Source organism: Octopus sinensis, linkage group LG14 (assembly GCF_006345805.1).
Source record: "Octopus sinensis linkage group LG14, ASM634580v1, whole genome shotgun sequence".
NCBI classification, from domain to species: Eukaryota; Metazoa; Mollusca; class Cephalopoda; order Octopoda; family Octopodidae; genus Octopus; species Octopus sinensis.
The window spans coordinates 11,336,737-11,351,736 of record NC_043010.1 but is presented as its reverse complement, the minus strand read 5'-3'; the positions used below and the strand labels follow the sequence as shown (position 1 = coordinate 11,351,736).

The window sequence follows — 15,000 nt, the reverse complement described above, 5'->3', positions numbered from 1 at the left end:
TTTAAATAGACGTAATATCGGTAGATTTCTATAAATGGATATTATATAAAATATTGGTCATATGATATCACAGTAGATATCAAATGAAATGAAGGTGATGTGATTCATTTCACATGCTTAGTCTCTGTGCCATAGGTAATTTTTTTTTGTTTTATTTTTGCTTTTAATATTTATTGAATCTAATATAAAATTGGTTTTTCGCAGCCACAATTAGCCACAATTAAGATATACTCTTTTACTCTTTTACTTGTTTCAGTCATTTGACTGTGGCCATGCTGGAGCACCGCCTTTAGTCGAGCAAATCGACCCCAGGACTTATCCTTTGTAAGCCTAGTACTTATTCTATCGGTCTCTTTTGCCGAACCGCTAAGTTACGGGGACGTAACCACACCAGCATGAGTTGTCAAGCGATGTTGGGAAGACAAACACACACAAACATATACACACACATGCATATATATATATATATATATATATATATATATATGTGTGTACGATGGACTTCTTTCAGTTTCCATCTACCAAATCCACTCACAAGGCCTTGTTCAGCCCGAGGCTATAGTAGAAGACACTTGCCCAAGGTGCCACACAGTGGGACTGAACCCGGGGACCATATGGTTGGTAAACAAGCTACTTGCCACACAGCCACTCCTGCACCTATTATAAAAAACACTAAAAAATAAATTAATATAAATAACCTGAGTTACGACTAAATATAAAGATCGACAACCACAGACCCCCAACACTCAATTTATTAATTAAAAGTTGACCTCAGCAGAATTTGAATTCAGGACATAAAGATAAATGAAAAGCTGCAAAGCATTTTGCCTATTGTGTTAACAATTCAGTCAGATCACCATCTTGTTTAGTTCCCATATTTGTTTCAAATTTTGACACAAGGCCAGCAATATCAGGGTTGGGAGAAGAGTCAATTACAACAGCCCCAATGATCAACTGCTCCTTATTTCATCAACCCCCGAAAAAGATGAAAAGTAAAGTTAGCTTTGGCAGGATTTGAACTCAGAACATAAAAATGGATGAAAGGGCACTAAGCTTCCCCCCACCCCACACAGCCTTGTTTAGTCCCTATATTAACAACAATTGTTACAAGGTGAACCATTGTGAGATTTATATCACAGAAAGCAATTGGTATCATCCTTTATGAGTGCAGCCATAAAGATCTTCAATAATTGTCAAAAATATTGTTTGGTATCCAATGAAAGCTTGATGGGAATAAACGGTAGAACAGAAAGAAAATAAAATTAAATTCTTTTCCAAGTATTCATAAAACAGTATCAAGAAATGTATTTAATATACTGTAAGCAGAATCTAGTTTTAATACCTTCAGAACGAACATATTCTTTCTTCTGCAAAATCTAGAGTGTATATTGGGTCATCCCATAAATAATGCATTTCTTTTTTCAGCTGCATGAACTAAAAGTTGGAGATGTTTGAAGATAAACTATCTGTATCAACTTGCTATAAAAGTAGGTAGTAATTTTAACTTGTACTTATTCTTAGTGCAAGTTTTGAAGAGAGCAGTTCGATTTTAACAATTATGTTTTACAAAGCTATAATGAAAGCGACAAAGAAGCATATCCAGCATATTTTGCTTTATGAGTTCAATAAAGGCAACAAAGTGACAGAAATTGCAAGGACTATTAATGCTGTATATGGGGATTGGACAATAAACATGATACAGTGTCAACAGTGGTTACAGAAATTCTGAGCCAGAAACTACAGCCTAGAAGACGAGCCTCACCCTGGAAGATCTGTAGAGCTCAACAAGGACATCCTCCAAACCCTGGTGGAACAAAATGCCATTGTATGTGTTGAGGAACTAGCAGAGAAGCTTGGATTCAGTTATTCAACCATACATCAGCACATGCATGCCATCAGAAAAGTCAGCAAATTGGGTCAATGGGTTCCTCAACCTCTCGAAAGAGCTGTTCTTCACTCCTGCTCCAGAGCGTTGGCTGCGGGGTCACTCTGAAAAGCTCTATCTGCGACGATTTCATCTCAATCGAAGGAGAGGGGCTTTCTCCGTCTGGTTGCAGATCCGTGGAATAAGCTGCCGGACGAGATAGTGAAGATGCCGACGACCGCTCGGTTCAAAGTCTCCCTTGACCACAAATGGCCTGAACTCTTTGCATGAACACCACCCTGTACATAACTCCATGTCCCCCTACATGGCCTTGCTTTTTGCTTTTTGAGCCAAAAAATTAACTTAACTTAACTTAACTTAACAAACTTTCTGAATCTAATTGCATGCAGAGAGTAAATATGTGCTCTTCTTTGCTGTCACGTCTCATGAATGAACCCTTTTTGGACCAAATATTGACTGGTGATGAGAAATAGGTTGTCTGTAATAATGTCAAACACTGAATACAGTGGATAAGGAAAGGAGAAACATTGGCACTCCAGGCTAAAGAAGGTCTTCACCCATGTAAGGTGTTGTTATCTGTTTGGTAGGATATGAAAGGTTTAGTCCACTTTGAACTTTTAAACCCAAACCAAATGATAGCAAAGGAAATCTACAGTGAGCAACTTAAGTGGCTTAAGTCAACCCCAGAAGTAAAATGACCATCTTTGGTTTTAAGACGAAAAGTGTTCTTCCATCAGGATAATGTACAGCCACATACAGGGAAGATGATATTCCAAAGGCTGGAGCAGTTTGAATAGGAATCGATGCCTCACACACCATATTCACTGGACATTGCCTCATCTGATCATCATTTATTCCACAGTCTTCAAAATCATTTGGATAAAACAAATATGAATTCTGTAGACAGGGTCAGAACAGTACTGGAGGAGTATTTCTCATTAAGAACAAGTGAATTTTAGAAGAGGGGCCTTGTAAGTCTATCAGATAGATGGAAGAGCATTGTAGAAAATGAAGGAAAGTATATTTTTGATTAAAAATGGACTTTGTTTATCTTAATTTTAAAAAGTAAAAGTATTAAAAAACGCATTATTTATGGGATGACCCAATATATATATATATATATATATCATCATCATCATCATCATCATCGTTTAACGTCCGTTTTCCGTGCTAGCATGGGTTGGACGGTTCGACCGGGGTCTGGGAAGCCAGGAGGCTGCACTAGGCTCCAGTCTGATCTGGCAGTGTTTCTACAGCTGGATGCCCTTCCTAACGCCAACCACTACATGAGTGTAGTGGGTGCTTTTTACGTGCCACCGGCACAGGTATCACAACTACTATTTCCATTTGGTATTTATTTCGATGTTGAGATACATGACTCAATAGGTCTCCTCAAGCACAGAGGTCATGTGCCACCAGCACAGAAGCCAGTTAAGGCAGTGCTGGCATCGGCCACGTTCGGATGGTGCTTTTTATGTGCCGCCGGCACAGGTGTCGTAACTACACATGTATACTAATGTCACTGGGCATACCAAAAAATATGGTATTTAATTAAATGAATTAAATAAACCCACAGATGAAACCTAAAATCTCTGACATGATGAAATTTACTAGAAATTTGTCCCTGCATTCCATAATGTGTCCCTTTGTCTGTAAGTGTTTTGTTGGTATTCTTAAAGTAAGGCGGCGAGCTGGCAGAAACGTTAGCACGCCGGGCGAAATGCGTAGCCGTATTTCGTCTGTCGTTACGTTGTGAGTTCAAACTCCGCCGAGGTCGACTTTGCCTTTCATTCTTTCGGGGTCGATAAATTAAGTACCAGTTGCGCACTGGGGTCGATGTAATCGACTTAATACCTATGTCTGTCCTTGTTTGTCCCCTCTATGTTTAGCCCCTTGTGGGTAATAAAGAAATAGGTATTCTTAAACTATCTTTAAAATAATAACCTTAGTTTTTAAGTCATAATTTTCTTTTCTTTTTTCAATTAGAAGAGAATTTTTATCATGCTTAATATTGGTATCAGAATTACAATTTAATGTCAAATTTTCATAATGATAAATCATTAAAACAATATATTTCCAAAATAAATAAGAAAATAAAAAATATAAAAAAAAAAGAATAATGATAGAAAAATATTAATACGTATTTCTAGAGCTTATGTAATTTCATTGTTCGATGTTATTTTTTTTCCCCCCCAAGAACTAATTCATTGAAGCATTAATCATAAATTGGAAACTAGCAAACTGTAAAGAAATAAATGACAGACTAGAAGCAATATTAATAAATTTGGTTCAAGATTACTGATGGAACCAGACATCTCTGGCATGAAGAGTTGTTTCACCTGCATTGGTGAGTTGCAGGCAGCAGATTGGTGCAATGAACACCAGAAGCCGAGCATAACTTAACCCTTATCGTAAAGTTTGAAAAGTTTGATAAAATATGCAGAAGCTTTCCCTTAAATAATCAGTCATCTGACTGGGTTATCAAAAATACCCAGAAGGGGAAAAGACGAAACATTTATTAACTGTAATCTTCCGTGAAACAAGTCATTAAATATATATATGTATATATATATATATATATATATATATATATATATAAATGTATACATGTGTGTGTATGTGTGTGTGTATGTATGGGTGTGTGAGTGTCTGTATATATATATGTATGCATGTATGTATGTATGTATGTATGTGTATATATATATATATATATATATATATATATATATATATAAATGAAAGAATGGAGTTGAACGAAGATGTTAACAAAATTCCTTTACTCTCGACATATGTTTCGAAGACATGAATTTGCTACCCAGGTTTCGGTTAAACGAATTTTCCATGCTGACGATAAACAGAGGATAATTCATTCACCTACTTAAATATATATATATATATATATATAGGGAGAGTTTACTAAAAAACGAAAGAGGAAGACAGGTGGTGTACAAAACAAACAGATGTATTAGTATAACGCTCAGGAATAGAAAAAGTCTTTTACGTTTCGAGCCTACGCTCTTCTACAGAAAGGGACACAGAAAAAACAAGGAGAGAAAAAATGTGTGTAGTGGCTAACGATCTATCATGGCAACTGGCTCAGACAGAAGGGTCACACACGAGAAATACAGGAAAGTTTAGAAAGTATAAAAATAAATATTAAATTAAAGTAATGACAATAATAACAATTTTACGTAAAGTTCAAAGTTTTTGTTTTTGAGGTTGTGGTGTATTGCAAGGATTTCTCATCAAGAGTAGAGTCCACAGTCATCTGTATGTAGGAGAGGTGCAGCCAGAGGGTAAATATCCAAACAAGAATCTGTAATATATATATCATCATCATCATCATTATCATCATCGTTTAACGTCCGTTCTCCATGCTAGCATGGGTTGGACGGTTCGACCGGGGATCTGGGAAGCCAGAAGGCTGCACCAGGCTCCAGTCTTATTTGGCAATGTTTCTACAGCTGAATGCCCTTCCTAACATCAACCACTCCGTAAGTGTAGTGGGTGCCACCCGCACAGGTGCCAGGTGAGGCTGGCAACGGCCATGGTCGGATTGGTGCATTTTACATGCCACCGGCATGGAAGCCAGTCGAGGCGGCACTGGCTTCGGCCATATATATATATATATATATATATATATATATATATATATATATATATATATATATATATATATATATATTATATATATATATATATACATATATATATACATACATACATGCATGGCTTCGTTGTTAGGGTGTTGCACTCATGATTGTGTGATCATGGTTTCGATTCCCAGACCAGGATTTATGCTGTGTTCTTGAGTAAATCACTTCATTTTCACAGTGTTCTGTTATCATTTTATTATCTGACGTGAGGCACGACATGCCCCTGTGCATCTGAACAGATAATGTCAATTTAATGGTGGGAGAGAGCTTGTGTGAGCACAGACATCTGATCACTATAAGCAAATCATCATCTGTGTGGTTATTCTATCGGTCATTTTTGCTGAACTGCTAAGTTATGATGATGTAAACACACCAGTACCAGTACCAGTTATCAAGCAGTGGTGGGGAACAAAGACATACACATATGTGCGCACACAAAACACACGCACACAACACACACACACACATGCACACACACATACAGACACATACAGACACACACACACATACAGACACACTGAGACACACACAGACACACACACAGACAGACAGACAGACACAAAGACACCCCCCACACGCACGTGCACACACATACACACACACACACATGATGAGCTTCTTTCAATTTCCGTCTACCAAATCCACTCACAAGAACTCAGTTGTCCCAAGGCTTTAGTAGAAGACACTTTAATTCCAAAATGCTCAAAGTGCCACACAATAAGACTGAACTCAGAACCATCTGGTTTGGAAGCAAATTTCCTACTACCCAGCTATGCATATATATATATATTTATATTTATCATCATCATATTCATGATCATCATCATTTTCTATCCACTTTTCCATGCTTGTATGGGTCAGGCAAAATTTGTTTAACCCTTTCGTTACTGTAATTATTTTTGAGATGCTTTGTTTTTCTTTCAATTGATTTTAAATATAACAAAGAATTTAGTAAAATAACTTAGTTATCATTAAGCTAGTGTTAGGAACATTAATTGTGACTAAGTGTTGGTAAAAGATTTTAATTCAAACCTTATGAAAACAAGACATTTGTACTACAGAGCCAGAGGTGGTTTCAGCTGGGTTGGTAATGAAAGAGTTAAGCAGACTTTCTATGACTGGATGTACCAATCCTTACCTTTTTCCAAAGCAAGGTAGCATTTCCCATGACCAGATATGGTTTCCATGGAAGAATGGAAGTGAACAACATTGCTTGTATGAGGGTGATGCTCATCTACAACCATCACGTGATGTCAAGACAACTACACACACACACACATGCACACACACATACATGTACACACATACACACATAGATACACACACAGAGAAACATACACACATACACATATACAGACATACACACACATACATGCATGCACACACACATACATGTACATACATACACACATAGACACACACACACACAGAAACATACACACCTACATGCATACACACACACACACATAGACACACACACAGAGAAACATACATATACACATATACAGACACATACACACATACATACATGCATACACACACACACACATACACATATACACGCATGCACATATGGCAGACTTCTCTTTGTTTCCATCGATGAAATCAACTCACAAAATTTTGGTTGGCCCAAAGCTATAATAGAAAACACTTGTCCAAAAATGCCACGTTATGGGATTGAACTGAAGACCACATGGCTGAAAAACACACTTCTCAATCACGCAACCACACAAACAATAATGGCATCATCGAATAATATTTGTTGCCACCTCTATTCATAGCATTCAGAATGTTCTATCTACCATACACAAAAGACTGGTGACCCTTCACAAAGGTATCAAACCTGGCATTTTACAAGTGAGACAGCATCCTGTCTAGTTAGACAGGCCACATACAACTACTCATTACTCTTTACTCTTTTACTTGTTTCAGTCATTTGACTGCGGCCATGCTGGAGCACCGCCTTTAGTCGAGCAAATCGACCCCGGGACTTATTCTTTGTAACCCCAGTACTTATTCTATCGGTCACTTTTGCCGAACCGCTAAGTGACGGGGACGTAAACACACCAGCATCGGTTGTCAAGCAATGCTAGGGGGACAAACAGAGACACACAAACACACACACACATATATAATCATAATATACATATATACGACAGGCTTCTTTCAGTTTCCGTCTACCAAATCCACTCACAAGGCATTGGTCGGCCCGGGGCTATAGCAGAAGACACTTGCCCAAGATGCCACGCAGTGGGACTGAACCCAGAACCATGTGGTTGGTTAGCAAGCTACTTACCACACAGCCACTCCTGCGCCTAGTTGAACGTTCTTACTAAATTGTATTTAGATTGATTTTTACCATTCTTTTTTGTAGGATATGATTTATTATAATTCAATAATTAAATTTGTATTGACTACAATGTTGAACATGGCTTACATAAACAAAGTTGGTTATCGTCCAAGCAATCTGCTTCGCTTGGAGGTGATACAAGAAATCTAGATAACTACAATCTCTGTGATTGGTAAAAATAGTTAATATGATTCATATGATCAGTTGTATTGTATGATGATGGGTTGGAATTGGTTCAGCTAGATCAAGGTATCTTTGCTATGTTACCTATATGAAAGGTTTTTATGACCAAACGTCAATTACCAGAGCAATGCTTTCTTTCTTTCTTTCTTTCTTTCTTTTTCTTGTTGTCGTTATTATTGTTGTTGTTCTTGCTCTTCTCCTTCTTCTTCTTCTTCTTCTTCTTCTTCTTCTTTCTTCTTCTTCTTCTTCTTCTTCTTCTATCATCATCATCAGTAGTAGTAGTGGTGGTATTTACCAAGGTATCTTTGCTATGTTACCTATATGAAAGGGTTTTTATGACCAAAACGTCAATTACCAAAGTAATGCTTTCTTTCCTACTTTCTTTCTTTCTTCCTTCCTTCCTTTCTTTCTTTCTTTCTTTTTCTTGTTTTTGTTTTTGTTGTTGTTGTTTTGTTGTTGTTCTTCTTCTTCTTCTTCTTCTTCTTCTTCTTCTTCTTCTTCTTCTTCTTCTATCATCATGAAGATGATGATTATGATCATCAGCAGCAGCAGTAGTAGTGGTGGTATTTACAGCGATGAGCTTGCAGAGTTGTTAGCTTTGCTAGACATGGAGCTGACCATGTAATTCCATGTAGAGTAGAGTTTCTTCTCCCTCATTGGCTATTTGTGATCAGAATTGATTAGCACTCTCGAGTCTATTTTTTGGTAAATTCTTCTGCCTTAGCAGTATACGGTAGCAGGTCTTGTTTTCTATTTACCAAATACTTTGCCATTGATGCACTTCTTTCACCATTGATACACTCCCATATGCTCTTCAGCACACATCCATCTTTACACCTCTTCATGTAGAGCCTGTGTACATTTGCCTTGGAGTGGAGGGCACCATGCAATGTCATTGTCTTTCGGGTTGTGTGATCTAAGGGTGGAAGATGGCAAAACCATTAACAAACTAGATAAAATGCTTAAAGGCATTTCATCTTGCTTTATGTTCTGAGTTCAAATTCCAGCAAAGTCATCTTTACTTTTCATCCCTTCAGGGTTGTTAGAATAAGTACCAGTCAGTCACTGGGGGTCTTACCCCAGCTTTCAAAATTGCTGGCTTTGTTCCAAAATTTGAAACCAATATTACTATTATTATTAGCAGTGGTAACAGCAGCAGCAGTAGTAGTAGTAGTAATAGTGGTGGCAGTGGCGGTAGTGATGGCAGCGGTGACAGCAGTAGCAGTAGCAATAGCAGCAGCAGCAACAGTAGCAGCAGCAGTAGTAGTATAGCAGTAGTATATCATCATCATCATCATCATCATCAGCAGCAGCAGCAGCAGCAGTAGTAGTAGTAGTAGTAGTAGTAGTAGTGTAAGTAATATATTTAATATTTTAACTAATCTGCTCTGTTAGAGGAGATTATTTCGTGCAAAATCTTGAAAATCATGATTGAAACTATTTCAAAAACTGTAACATTTCACTGATAAAAATAGACAAACACACCAACAAACAAAACAAATTCCTGAATTCTTACACGACATCAGGTTTACGCATTCTTTATTTTAAGAAGTGAAAGTTTATGATATTTTCCAAAGAAAACATGCCAATGCCATGTTTTCGTGGCAACATCCTTCTTTGTTTCTTTAATTTTAAAACTTCTGCTGCTCTTTCTGGAGTTGCTGCTACTCTTTTAGATGTTGTTTTGATGAACTTTTATCAAATAAAGAAATGTTGAGATGTGACAACCTTGAGATATCTTCCTGTATTCATTTCTATTTTTTTAAAATCTGTCTTTTGTTTTACACGTGTGATTTGCTTCAGTGCAGCGTATATTTTTATATAACCGTAGAGTATTGTGGTGTAAGAATGTATAATGTTGCCAAAGGATAATAGAGCAGAGTACTATCATAGTGTAAAGTAGAATATTGTTGTATACAAGTATACTAGTGTGTGTTATCACAGTGTAATATGAAATGTTGTAATGTTGCAGTGTAATGGACTGTTGTAGTTTAATTTATAGTATTGTAGTGTAGCAGTATAAATTTAAAACATTCTATTACATTTAAATTTGTATCTTACAGTTAACTAAATTAGCATAGAATAATGGTTTCATATATTTTTATAATTAGGAGCTAAACTGATAATATATGAATGTGAAATCGAAAGTAGAATAACTGTAAACCTATTTTTAGGCCACCTTGTACGTTAATATTATTGCTGTTGTTATAGTTGCTCTAGTTTATCCTCAAATCAGCTTCAACTTGAATATTCTATCATTAAAGGCATTCCTACCATGCCCATCCTGTCCTTTACTCAGGCGCTGTATATCTAGAGCTACATTATCTAATAATGTCGCATTCTCTTTAACTTTTTTGTTACTGTATTTCTGTTGAGATGCTCTGTGTTTCTTTCAATTAATTTTAAATATAACGAAGAATTTAGCAAAATAACATGGTTATCATTAAGCTGGTGTTAGGAACATAAATTATGACTCAGGTTTAGTGGAAGATTTTAATTCAAAACTTACGAAAACAACACATTTGTACCACAGACCCAGAGGCAGTTTCAGCTGGGTTGGTATCGAAAGGGTATAAAACAGTAGATTGTAACTTAAGATAGATATCGCTTTCTAATTTTAGCACAAAGCCAGCAATTTAGGGAGAAGGGTAAGTCAATTACATTGACCCAGTGACCAGCTGGTACCTATTTTATCAACCTTGAAAGAATGAAAGACAAAGTTGAATTTCAAGAGAATTTCAATTCAGAATGTGATGACGGACAAAACGGCAGGGAGAGCATTTTGGAATTTCAATTCAGAATGCGATGACGGACAAAACGGCAGGTAGCATTTTGCCCAGCTCGTTAGCGATTCTGCCAGCTCGCTTCCTTATGCAAAATAGATTTAGCTGCTATTTCTAAATAGTTGAACACTGACATAGAAGCTACCACTTTATAAATTATACATTAGTTATTGTAATGTGATTGTATAAGTCTGATGTGATGCAGTTGTGGATTTGAGAATATACCTCAAAGTGTTACGATTTATTTCTAGATTTCCATGAAGATCTTTTTACACTATGTATTGTATGATGTTTGCTTTCTTCCGCATGGCAAACCCTGCCCTCTACCACGCCCCACACCACCCCCTTACTCTTTGTGAATGCTGGGACTATTTACTATTTTCTTTGTATTGTTGCTGCAGTTTTTTTTTAGTTTTTAGTGGAACATCATCATCATCATCATCACCACCATCACCACCATCATCACCACCACCATCATCATGATCATCATCATTACCACCATATTATCATTGTCATCGTCATCATCATTGTCGCTGTCATCATTGTCACCATCATCATCACCATCATCACCATCACTGTCATCGTCATCGTCATCATCATCCTCATCATCGTCATCGTCATCATCATCATCCTCATCATCGTCATCGTCATCATCATCCTCATCATCACCATCATCATCATCATCATCATCATTTTTACATCCCACGGTTTTTTTTTCTCTCTTCCCCTAGATGCCAATGTTTTTTCATATTTCTAACATGGCTCCTTTTCCTTGTTTTCTTTAATGGTTCCTGTTTCAGCTTGTCTTGTATTTAATGTTGCTTGTTTTCATTGTCATTCCGATTGTCATGCTTTTCTTTTCTACGCTGTTCTATTGTTCTTTTTTTGATATTGTTATTGTTATTGTTATTATTTTTTGCCAGCGTTTGACATTCTCTTACAGACTCAAAAATCTTCTTTCTTTTTTTTTTTTCTTCTTTTTCTTTGCTTCGGATAATTTGTAGCACATAAAAGAACTAAGACCAGAACATTATCAACATCAGGAAAGGGACAGAACTGAACATCTCTGACAACATTCATGGAGACAGACACCCGTCGCCACTACCAACACCACCACCACCACCACCACCACCAAAACCACCACCAACATCACCTTCACCATCATCATCACTTTTACCATCACCGCTGACATGAACACCATTACCCAACACCGTCGTCACCACCACTACCACCGATGCCACCAACGCCACCACCACCACCTCAGTCACCACTAACAACAACAACAACAACAACAATATCTGTACTATGCAGTTTTTGTCCAGAACACACAGCAGTCAACAAAGCAGTAAGTGAATGTGACAACTGACCGAATGTCCCCCATGGATAAAATCCTGATCATTGAAAAGAACAAAAAAAATAAAGAAAAAAGAAGGGGGAAAATATCAAAATAAAAAAAAACAAAAACAAAAAACAAACAAACAAAAAGACAGCTGAGATATTTGCAGAACTTGTGTCTCTCTCCTGGGAGAGAATATTTTGCAATCAGTTGTCAAGGTGGTATGTTTCACTAAAGGGCAAGCTAAAACTAATATAATATAATGAACCCCAAATTTTTCCTTTTCTTTTTGTGAGAGGGGATTACTACACTATATTATTAAGCCTGCCCTTAACTATGTATTCTTAATGCTGATGGTATCCCTTGGAAAACTTTACAGTGTGTATTTTTGTAAGCAGAGAGACATTTTTTCTCTGCGTATTTTCTTTTTATCGATCTTTTATTTATTTTTTTTTTTTTAAATACCTGGACTGGTTAATGTAAAATATAAAAAAAAAAAAAACTCACAAAAAAGAAAATAAAATCTCTCACTACCCCTTTCCTTTCAAGTACCCATCTTACACAAATTCTGACATGCTATTATTTTCGTGTCTAAAACAAAAATAATGATACAAAAAACACAACAAGCTAACTCTGTTGGCTATTGTCTTTTTCTCAGAGTCCAGTTTGTTGACCTTTGTAAGAAGCCCATTTATGTGGTCACTCAATCTGCTAGAAATAGCAGTCAAATATCCCACAAATCAGCAAAAACAACAACAACAACAACAACACAACAACAACATCAACAACATCAACAATCTGTTCAGCATCACTTTCAGTTAATTGTTAACATATTCGTTAAATTTCTTTTATTAACTAGCATTTTCTATTTCTGCCATGAGATTCTCCTCTGTTATTACTGTTATAGTCCTAAATACTACGTACCAACATTGCTTTTTCCTTCACCGCCATCATCACTACCAGCTATACAATGCGAGCGAGCCACTATGTGGTCACATCAGACTGCTGGAAATAGCAGCAATGTTTCTCTTGAAATCACACTCTACCTTCTTAAGAAAAAATGAGTGGGAAATCCGAAGGATACTCTCAGTATTGTGGTCCAAGCTAAACTATGTCTGAAAAGGTGGGATGGTCATGGCTAGAATGTTAGAATGACTATAACAATAATAAAAACAATGAATTCAAAGAGAATAACAATAATAACAACGACAACAGCAGTTGAAGCAGCAACCAGAACAACAATGATAATAAGAATAGCATTCAAAGTAAATATTGCAAAAATATTCTAGCAGGTCACTTGACCTGCTAGAAATAGCAGCTTAAAATCCTTCAAATCATGCTCCAGCAATTTAAAAAATGACATCGAATAATGTAATCTGAAGGGTTTGATCATGAGTCTATTCTAGCAGGACTGACCTGGGGTAAGCAACAGCAGCAACAGCGGCAACAATGTCAGCAATATCAATGACAATTGAGCTTATGAGGGAGGTTTCAGTCTAGAACTGCTAGAAATAGCAGCCAAATCTTCGTCAAGTCATGGCACCCCAGTTGTCTTCAAAGGAAAAGAAAGAAATCATATTGGATGATGTAATTAGCTCTGATATATATATACAAAAAGACTGGCTAGGATGGATCAGTCTGGAGCAGTGGTTTTCAACCAGGGTTCCGCGGAACCTTAGGGTTCCGCCAGTACAGTCCAGGGGTTCCGCAAGAAGTTACAAAACTGCTAAAATTGGCAGTAATTTTTAAGACTCCTGTGCAGATATGTGTGCATAAGACTAATAAATTATTGCACAGGGGTTCCTCGGGCTAGTGGAATGTTTCCTTGGGGTTCCGCTCCAGCAAAAAAGTTTGAAAAGCACTGGTCTGGAGCATCTTTGATCATATGACTACATCACAGGTGAAACTTCAGAGCAAAATACCAACAACAACAACAACAGTATCAATGATAGACAATGACAATCATAAACAACAATAACAACACTATAACAATAGAAGCCATTGTAAAAGATTTTAAAAATCTATTGTCTGTGAGAATCTCCAGATAAAAAAACTAAAGCAACAACAAGAAGAATATTTAAACAAAACAATGAACTTCAAGAAAATCTTAACTGCTGCTCAAAAAACAGGAAAATAATTCCTTTTAATTTAGGCACAAGGTCAACGATTTTAATGGGAGGGGACAATTTGATTGCATCAACCACTGGATTTTAATGGTGCTTATTTCATTAACTCTGACAAGAAAACAACAAGGGAAAAGTAAACTTGGTAGAGTTTGAACTCAGAATTGTAAAGAGCTGGAGAATTGTTACTTTGCATTTTGTCTGACATGCTAACAATTCTGCCAGTTTTCCACCTTAACAAAATAATAACAAAAGCAACTCAGAGAGCACAAACCTCCACCAACGCAATACCAACGTCCTTTCACGGATTAGCCAGAGATGATTTTTTAAAATGAGAATACCTTAAATAAACCTCGACTCCTCTCACAAAAGAGAACGCTGCAAATGAACCTGACCGCTCTCAAAAATTAAGTAAAAACACAGGAAATATAATCCCGAATCCTTGTCCGGTACTGGATTGATCTCCAAATCTAATCGGTTTGTGTCAGTCACAAGGCCAAAAATCTCTAAAAGTTTCATCCGATCCGAATCCATTCTGCGGTTCTTGAGATATCTTGTCCATGGACAGGCAAACAAGACTGAAAACAATACCTCTGCCTTCGCTAAGGCAGAGGTAATAATAGTGGCCTCAAATTTTGGCACAAGGCCAGCACATTTGAGGGAGGGGTAAGTTGATTACATTGA

At 36.9% G+C, this 15,000-nt stretch overlaps 1 protein-coding gene across 4 annotated transcripts in view; it reads left to right on the top strand.

The window, feature by feature from the left end:
• LOC115218983 (protocadherin gamma-A11-like) overlaps positions 1–13,238 on the top strand; it is a 134,277-nt gene extending 121,039 nt beyond the window's left edge. For all 4 annotated transcript variants that reach the window (XM_036508619.1, XM_029789021.2, XM_036508618.1 and 1 more), the window contains one exon: positions 11,862–13,238. In XM_036508619.1, coding sequence (XP_036364512.1) covers positions 11,862–11,927 — 66 coding nt within the window. In that variant the 3' untranslated portion in view covers positions 11,928–13,238. The remainder of the gene's footprint in view (positions 1–11,861) is intronic.
• The last annotated feature ends 1,762 nt before the right edge of the window (positions 13,239–15,000 follow it).